The sequence below is a fragment of the Lonchura striata genome, chromosome 1 (genome assembly GCF_046129695.1).
Source record: "Lonchura striata isolate bLonStr1 chromosome 1, bLonStr1.mat, whole genome shotgun sequence".
Lineage (NCBI taxonomy): Eukaryota > Metazoa > Chordata > Aves > Passeriformes > Estrildidae > Lonchura > Lonchura striata.
The window spans coordinates 32,167,950-32,186,472 of NC_134603.1; the positions used below are offsets into that span (position 1 = coordinate 32,167,950).

The 18,523-nt window shown below is 38.9% G+C and overlaps 2 protein-coding genes across 2 annotated transcripts; both read right to left on the reverse strand.

Annotated features, from left to right (window-relative positions):
• Positions 1-2,157: 2,157 nt before the first annotated feature.
• Positions 2,158-6,482, reverse strand: LY96 (lymphocyte antigen 96). The gene is made up of 5 exons (XM_021530610.3): positions 6,370-6,482; positions 5,329-5,418; positions 4,308-4,436; positions 3,700-3,752; positions 2,158-2,737 (listed from the first exon to the last, which is right to left on the reverse strand). Exons 1-5 carry the CDS (start codon positions 6,461-6,463, stop codon positions 2,636-2,638), a joined length of 468 nt encoding a protein of 155 aa, XP_021386285.1. The 5' UTR covers positions 6,464-6,482; the 3' UTR covers positions 2,158-2,635.
• A 6,263-nt stretch (positions 6,483-12,745) lies between these two features.
• On the reverse strand, positions 12,746-18,358 carry TMEM70 (transmembrane protein 70). Its single transcript, XM_021530595.2, has 3 exons — positions 18,230-18,358; positions 17,124-17,235; positions 12,746-16,035 (listed from the first exon to the last, which is right to left on the reverse strand). Exons 1-3 carry the CDS (start codon positions 18,341-18,343, stop codon positions 15,578-15,580), a joined length of 684 nt encoding a protein of 227 aa, XP_021386270.1. The 5' UTR covers positions 18,344-18,358; the 3' UTR covers positions 12,746-15,577.
• Between the last annotated feature and the right edge of the window lie 165 nt (positions 18,359-18,523).

Here is an 18,523-nt window from a genome sequence, read left to right on the forward strand (position 1 = left end):
ACAGGAACTCCTGGCAAAATAGAGGATCTCAGAGCATGTAGCTCTCACAGAATATTTTAAGAAAGAAATTCTTAGTTGGTGTTTTATTTCACAGTATTCACACTCTGTAGACAGAGGCAGAACATGAAGAAACAAAAAATGGATCGAAGTTTACTGGACCAATAAAAGTGAAGAAAAGGGAAACATTCAGATTAGTCTTCATGGAGCCCAAGTAGCTCACTTCATCCTAAGGAAACTTCTCTTTGCTGTTGAGCCCTGAATATGGGCTCAGGAAAGTTTGGAAATGAAATAAGTGATAACTGTTGTCAGCTCTGGACAGCAACAGAAGGAAGGAAGGAAAACCTTTTAAGAACTCTGTCCCAGGAACCAGACATGAAGAGCAAAGCTCTGCCTTCAGCTCAGCCCTTCACCCTACAGTATCACAGCAATTTCAGGGTAAGCTGCTTGCATGATCTAACACTACAAAATCTATATCCTCTTGTCTGAGGAGAATGTAGTGTGGCAGTCACCAGCACTGGGATAAGTGGAAATTTGCAGTCATAGAAGGAGAAAGCTTGAGGCCCCTGAAAAGTATTTTCTTTATAAAGTGTGGCTCTGCCTTGCTGTCCTATCTGCTGGCATGTACAATTATAACCCTTCAGCTGAAGATCCACGTTACAAAAGTCTGCAAGGCAAGATACTGAGTGCATATATTTATCTGTAAATGTCTCTATTCTATTTATACCTTTATATGTACTGCAAATTTTCTGTAACATCCATAAAGCATTAAAACATGCTTATATAAAATAGAGCACATGAATGTCTTTGATCTCCAGGAGGGTTAATCTCTCCTACTTGTGTTGCTTGCTGCTTAATAAACAAAATATTTATTCTAACACCCCAAATAATTCAGGCCAAAAAAACCTCAGGACACCTAGTCACTGCAGATGATTTTGAGACTTGTGGTTGCTGGATGCTGTGAAATGTATGCACAGGGACATCATAAGGTAAGACTGTTCCTTAGGTCAATAATTTGAAACAAACACTATTTGAAATAAGCAAAACAGAAGAAGAAAGGTAGGTATTGCTTGTCATACTCCCAGGCTGCTTCTTGACTGGTATTTCAGGTTATGAATAAATAGATCACAGCTGTAGTAAATCAGCTCAGACATAAGCAGAACATGCTGTGATACTCCTTCTTGGACTACTTGGAATGGTCTATGGAATGAGGGAAAGCACAGATGCTTTGCCACCATCACTTGTAAGTAATTCTGGCTTCTTATCTCCAGTCTATGCATTCTATGCAGTTCTACGTATGTTTTTATTTACTCTTAATCATTTTGCTTTATTTAGCCAAACTACTTATGATTAAACCCACGTTTAAAATGGGGTATCTACAAACTTGGATGTGGGGTTTTTCCTTGACTTTTCTGATAGCAAGTTTGAAAAACATCTTTATGTGTAAAGTGAGATTAAAAGCTTCACTTCTAATTTGCATGCTTGGTATTTGGCAGTCTAAAAGAGGTTGGTTTGTTCTGGCTTTTAATTTTTTTCAGGCATTTGGAAGCAATCTGCTAGACAGCATGAACCAGTAGCCAACACAAAGTGCAGCTTCAATAGCATCCTGTTAGATGGGGAAAAGTCTCTGAACTCACTAAATTCACCAGCACTGCTGTCTGGGGGCTGAGGATGAAAACAGGACAGCACTTTTCCTAAGGACTAAATCTCATACCCCACCAAAGTCTGACTGAAGATCTTGGGTGCAGAGGAGCAACAGAGGGGGCAGATGGGTACTCAGTATTGTCTGCCCAAGGGGCAAAAGCTACAGGAAAACTTTAGAAATGCCTTTGAGGAATAACTGAGGAATTGATCAACCTGTTGTGTGACACCAACCTCCTGCTTCTGAAGGACACAGCTTGTGTAACCTCTGCTCCTCGGACTCTGAGCAAGAGCTAAAAACATTCTAAGGGATTATAGTTGCAGCTCTGGCTGGCTAAATTCAGCTGTACTGTATTAGTGTAACTGGGAACGTGTTCCACTTTGGATTTCATCCACATCAGCTACTACCACATAACAAATTACTCCTCTGTTTCAGTTTGGTGTAAACAGAGCAGAACAATATGAAACATCTGAAGAAACATTAGCAAATAACAGGAGAATAAAAACCATCTCTTAAACTGATTGATTGTACAAGTTTTATTGTTACAAGAAAAGAAAATAACCCAAACAAACCCAAAAAACACCCTTACCACCTCACAGCAGGATTCCCAAATTCAATTGCTGTGTTATTTTAAATTGAATACTGATGAACTTCTGATTCTTGCACTTCAAAATTCTTGATTACTTTATGTCAGCCTGAAGGATCAACTTTTTTGTAACTCAAGGCACAGCACTAAAATGCAAGTCCAGACTGACATCAAGTCAGGGTAGTTCTGTGGCTTAACCAGGATAGCTGATTCCCAGAGATTTGGTGCACGTTGGCCGAGCAACTGATTATGGCTGTGCTACAAATGAGTAAGACTATAAAGCTTCCCAGATAGCACATGATATATTCTGCTTCAGGAAATTCAGACTGCATATTATTTCAGAGCTTGGATTCTAGTTGCTTACAGAAGTGATCTCCATGTTCTGGAATTATTTGAGAAGTTTGTTGCACTCAGAAAAGATCTTGTTTTACTATCATGGTGAAATTCAAGCATATGACCATATTATTCTCAGAATCATCAGAGAATCCTTGCACAACAATACTATAATTGCCCTAAAACACACAAGAAAAAAAAAAATACAATTAGTCCACAATACTGCCTGCTCTTGTCTAAGTGTCTCTTGGAATGGTTCTGGTGATGTATGTTAGAACTGAAAAAAATAGATTCCCATCAAAACTGCTTTCTTGGGTATAGTCAGGTATATGAGTGCATTCAAATAAAACTGTATTCAGCTTTCTTCTCATGGCTGGACTACTGAGGAATGACATTTCCTGGTCTAGCAGAGTCCTATCAGGAAATGTCAAGTCTACCATGAGCTCTTCATCGATATGAGGACAGCTCATGGCAGAGGATGTTCCTGTCCATTACTAGCTCTGGGGCTACAAGAGGTGTTGGACTGTTGGAAGTCCATGAGCTAAGGGGGATGGTGGAGATTTTGGACCAGTAGAAGCTCCTTAGTGCTTTTTTTAGGGATTAATAGGGTTGATAAGGGTCTTGGAAAAGCTCAGACAACTGATGAGGCAGTTGTTAGACAGAATGGCTTAACCTGAGGACTGGTGCTGCCCCTGTTTTAACAGTAGAGCACTACTTTTACTTTTTGGATATTGTTATCTCTCTTCAAACCTTTGAAATGGTTTCAGGGAGTAAGAGAGCAGCATGTGAAAAAAATGTAAAATAAAGAATGAAAAGGGCAGAAGGAATATGAATGGATTTACTCAAACAGGTAAAAAGAAAGAGAATAATTTACTAAACAAAATGGAATAATTAAGGTGATGTTAACTGATTACTTTGGTCTTTTCCTTCATAAAATAAAGGAGGAATGATAGAGGAATAATAACCTTAGAACATCTTAGCATTTCAGAGATGCTACCATTTTAGTGTCATCACTTCTATTATATGAAAGTTTTCTGACATTTCCTCTTCTGTTTTCTACAGTTTTGGTGAACATCTCTCTTCAGAAAAAATATACCTGTAAGTATGTGATTTTACTATTACACAAAACATTGAAAAGTACCTTTGGAAATGCTATTCTTGAGCCTTTAATGTCAAATGCTGATGCAAGTGTTTCTGAAAAACAGAGATAATTATAATACAAAGAGTTACTTAACCATAAAGCCATTAATCAGACTGCCTAAATCACTTCAAAGCAATATGGCATATCTCTCAGCAGCAGTTGCCAATGTCATTTACTCTTTCACTGATAAAGCCCCCGTCTGGTTCTTCTCTCAGAGCTCTGACTTTTTATTGAAACCACATTAGAAAATAGACATTAACCACAGTGCTCCTGCAACATCTCCTCCAGACAAATCCTACTGTGATAACTCCAGTAATTTAACTTGTAATAGTAGTTCACTTGAATGGTAACTGAAGAGAGCTGATACTGATTTTTAAAGAATGGAAAACAGACTGTATTTTGACCTCCTTACAGGCCTTTAGTCCTCATTTATGGAGATGGAAACCGCAGTACAAGGATGTTAAAATAAAGAATTTGGATATTTTTTACTTCAATGGCATTCTGCAATGGGAGAATTGCCTGCTCTGAGGTCTGCCAAGCAAGGTGTAGATTGTAGAGATAAAAACCTGTTTGCATGGGTTGATTGCACCATGTATTTTCACACCAACCTCCTTTCAGTGTTCCACACACTGAGTATTCATCGTCAGCTCCGCTGCAGAGGAGTTCTTTCCAGAAGAGCGCTTTGGCACCATCGTACCAGACATTGAAGACAATCTTCAAAAAGTGGATGTCACTTCCTAATTCAAAAATTGCAAGCAAGAAAATGGTAACTGGTGGGGGAGAAAAGCATATATGGAGACATGCTGTTTAGAAAAAACCTAGATTTTGCCAAAATACTTGGCAAAATACAAATACTTGTGTATTTGTAAGACTACCCCAAAACTAAAAAGGCATATATTTTGAAAACTGCAACTTCCAGAGAAAAAGAAAAAAGATATTGTTGTTTTTAACAACAACAAAAAATTAGTCTTCAAAAATATTTGAGAGAAAAATTTCAAAGTTAGTTTTAATTTCTTCAGTAAAAAAACCAGAGTTCATTCACCTCCACAGCTAATCTAAACACACACTCAAATGAAGACCTTAGTTTTAAGCAGGTGTTGCAAACAAACTATCATGAATGCATCACAAAGATATCTTTCTAGGGAAGCAAACCTAGTGCAGAAAGGGAAATTTATGATACAGCCAGATCCTAAACATTTCATGAGCTGAGCTTGCTGGCTTAAAGCTAGGTTTAAAGATCACAGTTAGGTTTGCACACAAAATCCAGTACCATTTCCAGCTTCTGGAACATACATATTCTCTGCAGAAGTCCTGCCATAGTTCAACGGCCTTATAATACTCTCTCTCCTTTAAAAGATTCGGATCTTCTCCAGGCCAGAAGACCAAAATGCTCATACACCTAAACTGTCACAGATTTGAATGTATAGTGACAGTCTGCGTCCAAGTAAAACTCAAACACATTTTCTCAAATCATCATTTCTGCCCATGACTATAGTTTAGCCACTCCATTTTTAACCCCAGAAACCAATTTCCTAAATCACTTGGCATTTAAGATGAAGTGTCAGTTTTTCAGTTGTATTTCATTTTCAGCATTTCCAGAATATAATTGTCTAGTTAAGAGAGACTCACTTGGAATCCAGGTAAGAGCAGCCTTCCAGACATGTTCGTTGGTCACGCTGCAAGGTGTCAGATTAAACATGAAAGCCTGAGCCATAGAATCTACAGAAAAAAAACATTTCACATTGATAGTTTGAATAGGCTTCTCCATAAAATAATACCAATATACAGTTATACACACAAAAACCATATACATATTTTAAAATGTATTTAAGTTACATGCTATAAAACTATTCAATATATGTGGTAATTATTAAATATGTTTTTTAATTATATTATTAATTATTTTTATATTCAGACAGCAAAACCTTTATCATATTTCTTTAAGTAAAGAGAAGTCAATTTTTGGCTGATGATAATTTGCACACAAAAACAGAAACAAAAGTGCCTTTATTTCTCTTTTGAAGATATACAAACTCTTTTTTAGCACTAAACCAGCATGGTCTTCTACTGAAAATATCCCTACTTATGCTAATCATGCTGACAAGAGCTAAAAAATATTTTTAATGCACTAGCATATTTTCCAAGTAATGTAAATGAACCTTTGAGTAGATTTACTCTGTGACTGACCCACCTTGTATTTTTAAAATACAAAAAATATCAGCCCATGACACAGACAGGGCAAGAAGGAATACACCATGCTGTCTCAGAACCTGATTGGTACCACAGCCTGACAGAATATGACATTCTCTCTTTTTCTCCCACATACTTCAAGCTTTCAATTGTAACATACTGGTTAACTCCATAGTTACAATTCATACAACAGAGTTCTTATGAAACAAATTTAAATCCATTATTTTCTAATATTTCCTGAACAAAAACATCATGTGAGAATAAAATTCTCTCTCTCCTAGCTGCTGAAACCAGCATTGTGGTAAGATTTATGCCTATGAAGTAAAATTCTTTAGCAGGGTGATTAATAACAGAAATATACTTATTCTTTATTTTTCTGTATTCTTCAAGGAAACAAATTTGAAAGAAAATTTACAATCCCTCAGACTACAGTAATTATCCCGCAAATTTAACAAAAGGATTATCTATTTTTTTACTTACCACAAAAAGTATATGACATTTCAAGATCAGATGATGTACAAATTAATTCACTGACTCCGGGGGTGAATAAAATGAACAAAATGAGTCCAAACATAGTTTTACTTTTTTTGCTCAGTATTCGATGGTATAAAACTTCATTTGGGAGAAAGAGGAAGAAAATTCAGCACAGTCATCGTCAGTCACATGTCTTCGGGGAAAGTTCTGTTATTTATCAAATTTTCTGCAATTTTTGTTAATCCTGCTGCAGCACTGTCAGTTATCATTACACTAAATTTTGTTAAGAAAAAGAATTCCTGATTTTGCTGTTACATTTTCCCCAGACAATGCAGTTCAAACCCAGAGTGAAAAAATTAAAGAGAAAACTGTGTGAAATGGGGAAGTGAAACGACATTATGACTACCAGAAGTACATAATGAGCAAGTTTAGTTGACTCATCAGCAGTAGTAAGCAGCTAGTCTCAGCTAATCCCAACTACAGGAACAGATCAAATTAAGCCTAATAGCTCATTCAAGAGAGCAGAACCCCCTCTACCTGACGGGAAACAGAACTAAATATTTTTTCTCAGTATAATGAAATATGGAAGTTTACTGAATTCAATGGAAGAATGACTTACAGAAATTAAGCAAATAATGTTCTCACAAGTTACCTTCTTGGTTTGTGTATATGTCTGCTGACTTCTCTTAGATTAGAAACTATTTATTTTTTAAGAAAAAGAAGCAATACATAAAATAGAGAGGTATTTGAGTTTGATTCATGCTAAGCAGGAAACTCAATAAAAATTCCAATAAATATTACAATCAGTTGTTCTGACTCTTTCCATTCCCCATCACAACACCTAAAAGTTTTTATTCTCACAAATTATGTGCATGCCAGGGTAATAATTTACATATTATAAAGGTAAAGTAGCAAAATATTAAGAAATTGTTTTTCAGAAGTCTGAACATGTAACACAAAAGAAATTTAGGAATAATGATGCACATGAAAACCATGACTGAGTGTGCTCAGAGATAGGGATTGTTCCTAGATTAATTAAGGAAGGTGAAAATTGAATTAAAGGTGCCTGAAAGCACCATTTAATGAGCATGTAATAATTCACAAAATAAAATAAAAATTTGAAAAATTAATGCAGCTATTAAAGCTATTGATTTGGAAATACTGAAGCTATTAGCTCAAGTATTTCCAAATCCTTCTATAGACCACAAGAAGAGTCCCACTGGCCTGGTAGAGATCAAAATGTTAAGAAATTTTCAGTATTTGGCTTTTAAGTGGGAATTCAAAATGATATTACATTCCTGACAGATCCCCAGAGTACATACACCACACTCAGATGTTTGCTGTTGTTTAACAGAATGCTGTAAAACATATAAGCTCTTTGTGATCATAGCAATAACACAGATCTGGTTCAAGATGGACAAATATTGCTTAAAAATAGTAAGACATGCAGTGAAATCGAAATAAATCAGGAGGGCTGTAATAGTTGGAAAAAAGAAATGGAGCAGTAAGACAATCACAAAGGGACAATGAAGCAGCTACAAAAGAAGAGCTGCCTTTTGCACATACAGCCAAAAAAATATTCCTTTCCACCACAAAGCCATGCCCAGTGGTGTGAAGGAGGATAATCTGTGAGAAGCCAAGCCAGGCTCTCTGCTGAGTCTTCTATAAGTCCAACAGGTTTAGCACAAGTCCAAGGTCAGTCTGAAGCGGGCAGGGGGTGGCACTGACTGTACCCCACTGATGTACAAGATTTCCCAGCTGAACGTGGGTGCCTCTGTGGCCAGACTTGGTCTGGCCTTGCTGACCAATGTGTTGGGTGGCTGATGCACTCATGGGCAGAGTGGAAAGAGCACTGAAGTTTGAAAAGATTTTACATAAAGCTCTCTTAATATGAAAGAAGAGAAACTCTCTGCTGAATTGACTTTCTAGACCTGGTTCAAGAATGGGTGTTTTTTTCCAGATACTTGCTGCAGAAGTTATAGATGAGGAATGAGTCCCCCCTGGTGGCTTGGATAGACAGACACATGCAGAAACCTCCTGCTCCTTCCTTATTGCACTTTTATTGCACAAGTCAAGGCTATTCCAATGCTTTAAAAAGTCAGTGTAAGAAAGCTCAATTTAAAAGGATCTGGATGACTAAGTGGGAAAACAGGAACAATAAGCACTATTGGTATCACAGCTAAAATATCCTTTATGGCCATATTTATAAAGCCCACAACCTTGACCACTGTGTTTGGTCAAACTGTCATTAAATCTAAATAATCTAAATTATTTTTAAATACTTCCAGCAAACTCTGTTTTAGATGCTTGTGGTGTTCCATGCCAACATCGATGCTATTCATAAAAGTGACGTCTTGTGACGATCACTGAAGTCCCAAACTAGTGCACTAGTGGTGTGAAGAGTCTGTTCTGCTCCTTTCAAGTCAGTATGCGGATCACTGCAGAAGACTACAAAGTCATACACACTTTACTTTTACAAAATCTTTTTCTTTAGTATATTCTTTTTCTTATATATTCCAATCCAGAAGGAAGGCAAAAAGCAAGGAGAAGCAGAAAGAGCTACACAATAAGGTTACTTCACTGAGGTTTTGTCAGTGAAATACTTCATTTATTTCAAAATCCTTTGCAAGTAAATTCAGTAGGAACCAGCTCTCATATACAATTAACAGTACATAAATTCAAGTCTAAGGAATTTAGAACTTCATACCTATGACTTTTAATTTCGTTGCATCGAGATGCTGATAATAGAAGCTTATTGCAAGTTTCCTCACTGATTTGTAGTTAACATCCTTAAAATAATTCATGATATTTTTATCTTTTTTTTCAATGCATCCAAAAAGGGCTTAACTTACTTTTGATTTCCTTTCAAAATAATCACTTTGTATTTGGATTGTTGGCTGCAGATGAGTACGCTGACCAGATAAGCACTTATAAGTCATTAAAATCTTCCTCAGGAAAGATTTATAATATGCATGATCATCATATCTCATCACAGAAACATAAATAACAGAATAACAGGGGAAGGTATTCCATTTCAAAGTGTTAGTCACACAGAATTAACAATTATATTCTAGCTTTTGGCATGTAACAAAATTTCACTTTAATGGAAAACTCTTTTAAGACATTAACCACATTTGTTAAATAGAGAAAGAGGCAATAATAATTTTCTTTGCAGGACAATTTGTGAATTTTTGAAGTAGATAATTTTGCAACTGGAAGCAGACATTTATTCCTCCTGATTCTGGGTTTAGGGTTGATACTGTAGGCACTATAACATAAAGGGGCTGTATATAAGGCATAAGACTGCATTCAAAAAATAAAAATACACTCAACTATCAGCATGGAGAATAGAAAACTGTAGACTCCTCTCAAATTGCCTCACTCTATTTTTGACACTGTTTATAGTGAAAGTCATGTCCAAGGATACAATAAAGAGGTAGAGGATTCATTTCCTCTGCAGGCAACTGATGAACTGCTCGAGGGTACCATGGGAGTCAAAACAAAGAGCAGGGCACTGGCACATATCCAGTGGTGCATTGGTAGCATTTGAGTAAGAAACCAAAGAGTTTTTGAAATATAGAAAAAGTGCTGTGCATTACACTGAATACGTTTTGTTAAATGCTGTATGAACTTTGCCTTAGTGGTTTGATTTGAATATATCACATTAAACCACTGGAGACTATTAAATTGTAGCAAACACATACCAGGTGGTATGGTTTTCCTGTGCAAACTATTATGTTGGAAATTACTCCCTGCCTCTTGCCAGTAGCCTTGGTTTATTCTCTGCAAGCCAAGTTTAGGACTAAATCTTACAGTTGTACTCTGAAGTATTCATTAGACTATTAAAATTGCTGAAAAGAAAAGAAAGTAGAGGATGAAGGGACAAGAAAGGGAGGTGTCCTACCTGAGGCTCACAGTATGCACACCACAGCAACACTTTCCATCCCGAATTCTAGAAAGGGAGACAGCTGGACATGTTTTGCAGCTGTTTGCTCTTGTTCTCTGCTATTCCCTGCTTAAAATAGCTGCTTGCTGAGGTCTGTGTAGCTCTGAGATAATCTTATTATAGTGGATCCAACTCACAGCTAAGCACACTTGTCCCGTTTCTCATGCAGGCTGAAGCAGGCTATGCTGTACATGGGGGAATGAAGAAATCCATGGTATGAGGGATGAAGAAATTTGTGGTATGGCCACAGAACTCCAGAGCAACCAACTTACAGCAGTTTACCAAGTTTCCACCCTATTAAGTTATACTGAGCAGTTGTAGTAATTCACATGTCTGCTCTTAATTTTTACAGCACAAAGAAACTTCCATGAATTTTCCATCACCTAAATTAAGCCCTCATGGTTTCATGCAAAAATTTATAGATTTTCTTAATCTTTGCCAATGTGATGTCTTTGCTCCATTCAAATTAGTTACCTTTTAATTCTACAGAGTGTGGTTAAGAGTGTGAAGTACCTCAGAGCTTTAAAGATTTCTCTTTGAAGTATCAAAAAGGGATCATTTTCTCATAAAAAATTTTACATTTGCAAGAAAAGGATGAGGGTTATGAGATACTTTAATTTAAAAAATAACTTTAAAGTATGACAAGGAGCTTTGTACTTTATAATTAAGAACAGATAGGGACTAATGAAAAATAATGTGGACAAAGCCAAAAACTTGAGAAACGGAGAGGGTCACTAGCAAGAAAATAACACATAGTCAAAGACTGAAAAGAAAAATTTGCATATATCCTAACTGTTCTTCAAAGGGAAAAGAAAAAAGAAAAAAGCCAGTCATCCATGACCTTTTGTGGAAGCTTTTAAGGCTGGAAGGGCATAGAAAGAATGTGTCTAGGAAGGAAACTTCAGTAATTTCATACAGAATAACAGAATTAACTAGGTTGGAAAAGACCTCTGAAATCACCGAGTCCAACCTATGACCAAACACCACAGTGGCAACTAGACCAGGGCATTGAGTGCCATATCCAGCCTTTCCTTAAACACCGCCGGGGACAGTGACTCCACCACTTCCCTGGGCAGCCTGTTCCAATTTCTAATCACCCCTTCTATGAAGAAATTCCACCTGATGTCCAACCTGAACCTCCCCTGGCATAGCTTGAGGACATTTCTTCTCATCCTGTTGCTGGTTGCCTGGGAGATCAGCAATCCTCCATCTGCCTACAGCCTCCTCTCAAGCCTCCTTTTCTCCAGCCTAAACAATCCCAGCTCCTTCAGCTGCTCCTGTCAGGACTTACCTTCTAGAGCCTTCACCATCTTCATTGCTCTCCTGTGGACACACTCCAGCACCTCAACACCCTCCCTGAATTAAGGGGCCCAAAACTGAACACAGTACATGAGGTGGCCTCACCAGTGCCGAGTGAAGTGGGGGCAATCACTGCCCTGGTCCTGCTGGCCACACTGTTAGTGATACACATTGATACATTCCTGCTCTTCATACCAGTTTGAGTGAAACTGGGACCAGGATAAGATGTGTCCCGATGCTATGGACAAGTGATTGGTTGGTCCTGAAAAGGCTGCTGGAGCTGTCAGCCTTCACTGTAGGCATTACCTTTCAATTAAACAGTTTTCTAAATCACTTATTTCAGAAAACTGGCCTCCTACATCAGTATTTCCTTCAGAACCTCCACATGTACAAGGACATTCTCTAGATCACATAGTTTCTTCCATATCATATACAAGTTACCTACACCCAAATAAATATCACCAACTTCCAGGGATGAAAATGTTAGCAGGCAGTAATACTTCTGCACTTAATACTGGTTTTTCACCAAGTGTATGAAACTTAAGAAAAATACACTAGAAAAAAATAGTAATTCACATAATTAATAAGGTTGTTAAACAGACATGGAGCTAACAGACTTTGGCAATTACCTGGTAGTAATTTGTTTACTGAAACACTCACACCACAGTTGATTCTCTTGCAGGATTTGTTAGTAGCAAGAGGGCCTGTTCTGATACGCACATTTTCTACCGTAGAAAGACACCAAGGATTTCAGAGCTTTCCCACCTGGAAATGCACACAACGCACTAAAAAATATCTTAATAAAGACAGACTGCTCAGAACTCAGAGCAAAGAAGAAACACATCCTGAAGTCTTTTTTTTATTACAATTCCCTTATTTTATTCTGATTCTAATGTGAATAACTGCTCTCAAAAATTCCAGGGATTGAAACCAGTCACATATGTGGAAGTATACCCAAATTCTCTGTTCATTTTTGGGTCTCTCACTACACAAAGGACATTGAGGTGTTGAGTGTGTCCAGAGAAGGCAGTGAAACTGGTAAAGGGTCTGGAGCATAAGTCTTATGAGGAACAAACAGCTGGGGGTATCGGTGCTGGGATCCTGACACAGGAAGAATGATGTACAGGACTCAAATGATTTCAGAAGGCTAATTAATTACTTTATTAATCTATTATACTATAACTATATTACACTAATATAACACTAATAATAACGATCACTAACAAGAAATCCCGTAACTCTCTCCCGAGAGTCCCAACACAGCTGTGACCTAATTGGTCAATCAGTCCAAAACACCATCACCAGGACCCAGTCAGTCACCTTGGGTAAACAATCTCCACGCCACATTCCACACCAGCACAAGCACAGGAGCAGCGAATGAGATAAGAATTGTTTTGATTCTCTTTTCTTTGCTTCTCTCAGGAGAAATCCTGAGAAGACGAAGTCTCTCTCTGTTCAGAGGGTATGCGAATACCACACTGGGGGAACTGGGGTTGCTCAGACTGGAGAAAAGGAGGCTCAGGAGTGATCTTACCAATCTCTACAACCTGAAAGCGGGTTATAGCAAGGTGGGATCTGTCTCTCCACCCAAGTAGCAAGCAACAGGACAAGAGGAAACAGCCTCAAGTTGCAGCAGGGGATGTTTAGCCTGGATATTAGGAAATATTTCTTCACTGAAAGGGCTGTCAAGCATTGGCACGGCTCCCTGGGGAAATGGCTGAGTCACCACGCCAGAAGGTATCTAAACAGATATATAAATGTGGTACTTAAGGACATGGTTTAGTGGTCACTTGGAAGTGCTGAGTTAATGGCTGGAGTTAATGATCTTCGAGGTCCTTTCCAACCTAAATGGTCCTACAATTCCAAGTACACAATCTAAGTGTAGCAGCAAACAAAGCAAAAGCAAGTAGAATATTGAGTATCTTCAATAAGTCTGGTCTTCTTTTTTCTAATATAAAAGTACTATCCTATTATTTTCAAGTTGCACATTGGAAGTATTTTTTCTGAGACTACACCCCAGCCAGAATCATCACCTATTTTCTGGTAGAATTCTGGGTTCTTTAATATTATTTTTAATCATCTGTGTGTCACACAGCCACCTACTGGCTTCACTTACTTTTCACTATCAGAGCACTAGCAGAATATTTATCTTCCATAGACAGAAATTTAACCACTGGCATGGAGATATCTTACTCTTGCTGCTTAATTCTGAATTGGCCAAATCTTAAATTTAGACATGAGAACTTTTTGCAGCCAGAAGATGAGGATCTTGATATTGCCTATGGAGAACATAAATATAATTTTGGGGCCTTTACCTTTCCCCAGCAAACTCTATTTTCTGTTCTCCCCATATTTGTCATTGGAAGGTCAAGTCAAGTTCATCTTTCAATGCAAGAACCAAAAGGAGTGAATGAATGCATCAGACATGGAAAGATTTCTTTTAACTATGTGTAAAACATCATTTTAATGAGGACAAGTAGTACAACCAGGTGATCAGAATTGCTTGTTCAATATAATTTGAACCTCACATGTTCAATATCATTTTATTAAAACTTTATTTATATATTATTGCTACCCATGATATGATACTGGCTTAAAGAAACTTTATAACCCTTTTAAAATTATAGTTGTGCCAACACAAAAAACTGCCTCAAAAATTCGGATGGGACAATTTGTATTTTAACTACTAAGCAAATACATTGAGGGCAGTCAGAAAAGCAACATTCAAAACCCTGGTTTAATATCATGCATGGTGTCATCCTAAAAAAGGAAATTGAAATAATCGTATTGGAAGATATTTAAACTTTTAAATAGTTTTTCAGCTACAACTTAGAAAACATCTTGAAAGTTAGCTGTAATTTTTTATTTGCAGGATCAGGATGATTAGTAGCAAGCATCAGATTTTCTTATTACAAAGGGCACTGCTAACACAAAAGGATTAATTTTAATTTTGGGGTTTTTTTCAATTCAGTAATTTTTATGTCTCAAAATATTTCAGTCCTTCATTCTTTGAAAACAAGTATCTGTCAGTTTACGCGCTTTGAGCTAAAAAATTTAAATCCAACCTCTACATACTCAAGGGAGAAGAACCAGTCTAGTACCACAAAAAGACTGGATCCCCTTTTTAATTGAGTGAAAAGGTGGCTTTTTTCACAGTGCTGAAAATCAAGAGGTGTGTTCTTTAGAAGAAATGCTTCCTCACCTTACATAAATGCTGACAGAATGCATTTTAACCACTAGCTGCTAGAATTTTGTCAATTCAAATACAGCATCTCTTGTCAGTGGGATGCTCACAGAGCAAATCTTATGTCACGATGCCCAAGAAGGGAAGCTTCTTGCTCCTCACCTTTGAGGACAGGGTTGCTTGGAGTGGGACTTTAGTTTACCTGAGAGTACCTTTGAGTAGCTAGAACTTACTGCTCTATAGATACACAGCCATCCTCCCCATGTTCTTCTCTCCTCTGGGAGGGAGTTGTAGCAGGAATTCACAAGAATACCTGTCTGCTTTCCAGAGACTCCTCCTGGCTACCGATGGTGTCACAAAGGGAAGGGAAAGCCATGACCACTCCCTTTATACCATCACCAGCAGCAACAAAAAGCCTGGTATTTTTAGATTAAGTACGATTAATATTTAAGGCTTAAAATCTTAACTACATACTCAATAGATAATGAGTGTCTTTGACACAGAAGTGGTGAGACTGCCATGCAGCTCATGCATTTTACAGTTCTCTGGAGAGCTAACAACAACAATCAAACCAAGAATAAACAAGCAAAAGACAGGGCTAAGCAGCTCCTTTTTTTACTCTATTTTATGTCATTAAAGAAACCCTCACATTGTAACATTGTCTCTTTACACATTCCGAAATGCATATGGAAAACTCCAGCTACCTGATACTTAAGTGTAATAGATTTTTACATTCTTTTACATAGTACTGCATTATGGACGACGATACTGACATTATCTTCAAATTATTTCCTTTCATCAGCTTCCTTTACCCCCTCTAAATCCTCAAATTTAAAAAATGAGGATTTGTCATAGCCCATGAGATGGTTATAATCCTGAGGATTTGGGAAAAGCATAGGATTAACAAGCATTGATTTTGTTTTAGCATAAAATGTTGTAAACATTTTGGTGATGTCTGGAATCTTTACATCTTTCTGATGGAAAACAGTTGCTTTTTCTGCCAAGATGGCATTGTAGGTAATGGCTGTATAGGTGTCCACTTCCTCTTTATAATAGAGCCGGATCACGTAACCTTTTGTAAGGAGATGCAACGTAACCGGAGTTACAAATGTAAAAATCCCGATCAACCCATAAAAGGCAGCTTGGACAAGCAAACTTTCCACTCCAATACCACTTTTGAGCATGATGTAGGGCATCATGAATAGGTTGAATATGCTGGTGGAGTAAGAGAAAAACTTCACACCTACATAAAAGGAATCAAAGAAAATAAAGATTAACACTAATGAGCAACATTTTCTCTACAATTACCTGTATTTTTCTAACACATAACAATACCATTACTTGAACTGATGAAGTTACTGAAAATCCCTTTCCCTATTTTTTAAGCTCATGGAGAAACCATTGAAAGCTCAATCTGTCTCACTGCAGCTGTTCTGATTTGTTTGTACCTTCATGCTGGGTTTGTCAAAGCTGGCTCTATTTCTGTGATGCAGTCAGCTATTAGCTGTTATGCACAAATGAAGTTTTTTTCTGCCTTAACAGGCAGAATAAACTGATTTCTAATGAGCCTTGACTCCATTCATGGACACATGTAAAGGTGCTCACTTCAGATATTGCAGACAGGGAATTTCTCTCTTCATCAACAACTAATGTTGACATTCAGTGTGTATTACAAAGAAGCCAGCTTGGCTACCATGCATAAACCCTGGGTTACTAAATATTAACAAGTACACCCCAGCCATTTTGCATGTGGCTTGAAAGGCAGTAGCCAGTGCTGTGGACCACCCACAGTCCTTAAATGACCATAAATCCAGGAGCCCAAGATGCTGCGACAAATAAGTATGTTAGGACACATTTCAAAGATATGTATCAGAAAACATCCAATGGCTTTGCCTTTCACTAGGTCTTTGTAACATTCACTGGTCAAAAAAACATTTGCTAAGTCTCATTAGAGATGGAGCACTTCACCATAACACCTGCCTGCCTGGGAAGCATTTCAGAAACACTGAAATGTGTTTCCAAGCACACAGAATGTAAACAGCAGTTACAGGTCAGCTTTGCTGCTTACTGGGTTGCATAAGCCACCCCAAGGGCCTCAAGAGAAGCCAAAGAAGGCTGAGGGGTTACAGAGATGAACAGAGCTCCCTGCACACCCAAGCAGAGAAACAGAAACCAAGCACCACCACTACCACTGTTTTGTACATACGGTCCAGATTTTGGCAAACTTGGAAAGGAGAACACTCACTTTTAATGTTTCATTTTAAAGTTACTAAATACTGTTAAAAATACAACAAAAAAGAAAGGCAATATAAACCACTTCGAGTCACATACCCAAAACTGTCTTTGCCAAATTTCCTTTATAAACTAATCTTCCATGTTCTGGGTGATCATGAGGGGAGGATGTGCTGAGGCTGCGAACAGCCACTCTTTGAAAAGATGCAACCTGAAAGATGAAACCAGTACAGGCATAAGGAACATCAGTATTACATCTTATATCTACCTATACATGCATATACACACATATATGTACAAGTATACACTCAAAGATTCTCCTTGCCCTGAACCCACCCTCAGCATTTCAAACTAAGGATTAAAGTTAGGTTACACTCCAAAGCATGCCAAAAACTCCAACTAATATGCTGCCTGTTTTAATAACTTACCATGTAAATATCCAAAATTAGCATGAAATATTTGTAACTCCATTACTGATAATTGAGGCAGCAATCAATTTACATACAGGTTTGCAGGGAGACATTTATGGCATCTGTCCTCACCACATCTCTGTCTGATCATAAAATAATAGAGTGGCCTAGGCTGAACTGGGCCTTTAAGATCATCCAGTTAAACAGCACTGTTGTGGGTAGGGACACCTTCTACTATACCAGTTTGCTTCAAGCTCCATCCAGGCCAGCCTCAAGCACCTTGCAATGCCTCACCACCCTCATGGAAAAGAATTTTTTTCCTAGTATCTCAGATTAGCTAAGTAACTTCCTTTAGATTAATCCATTCCCCATTGTCCTGGCACTTCATGCCGTTGTAGAAAGACCCTTTTCCCAATACAACTTTCTTGTAGGCTCCCTTCAGGCACTGAAAGTCACAATTAGGTCATCCCAAAGCCCTCTTCTCCAGGCTGAACAAACTCAATTCCCCCAATCTTTCACCGTAGGATAGGTGCTACATGCCTCCAGTCATTTTGGTGGCTCCTCTGGACTGGCTCCAGCAGGTCGATGGGCTCCCAGGGCTGGACAAAGCACTCCAGCTGGGGTCTCGCCTGAGCGTACCAGAGGAGGCACGCCCCGAGGAGCACCTCGCTTTCCTCCTCCAAACCCCCGAAGGGCAAAACCCCAACCGCAGGGCCGCCGCCCTTTCCCCGGGGGGTGGGAAAGCTCGCCCCGCTCCCACAGTTCCCGAACGGTCCCACAGCCCCCACACCGAACCTGTTGGTGCCTGGCAGCGGCCACAGCGGCCCGGCGGCGGCAGGCGAGCTGCGCGGCGCCCCGCAGCCATGCGGGGGCGGCGGGGCCGGCCCGCAGCAGCAGCAGCGGCAGCATGGCGGGGCCGCGCCGGGGCACGGCGAGGCACGGCGGAGCACGGCGGGCGGGGCCGCGCCGGGGCACGGCGAGGCACGGCGAGGCACGGCGGGCGGGACACGGCGGGCGGGGCCGCGCCGCGCCTGGGTCCGCCCGCAGGAAGGCTCCGGCCGGCTCCGCGTTGCCCCCGCAGCAGCGCCC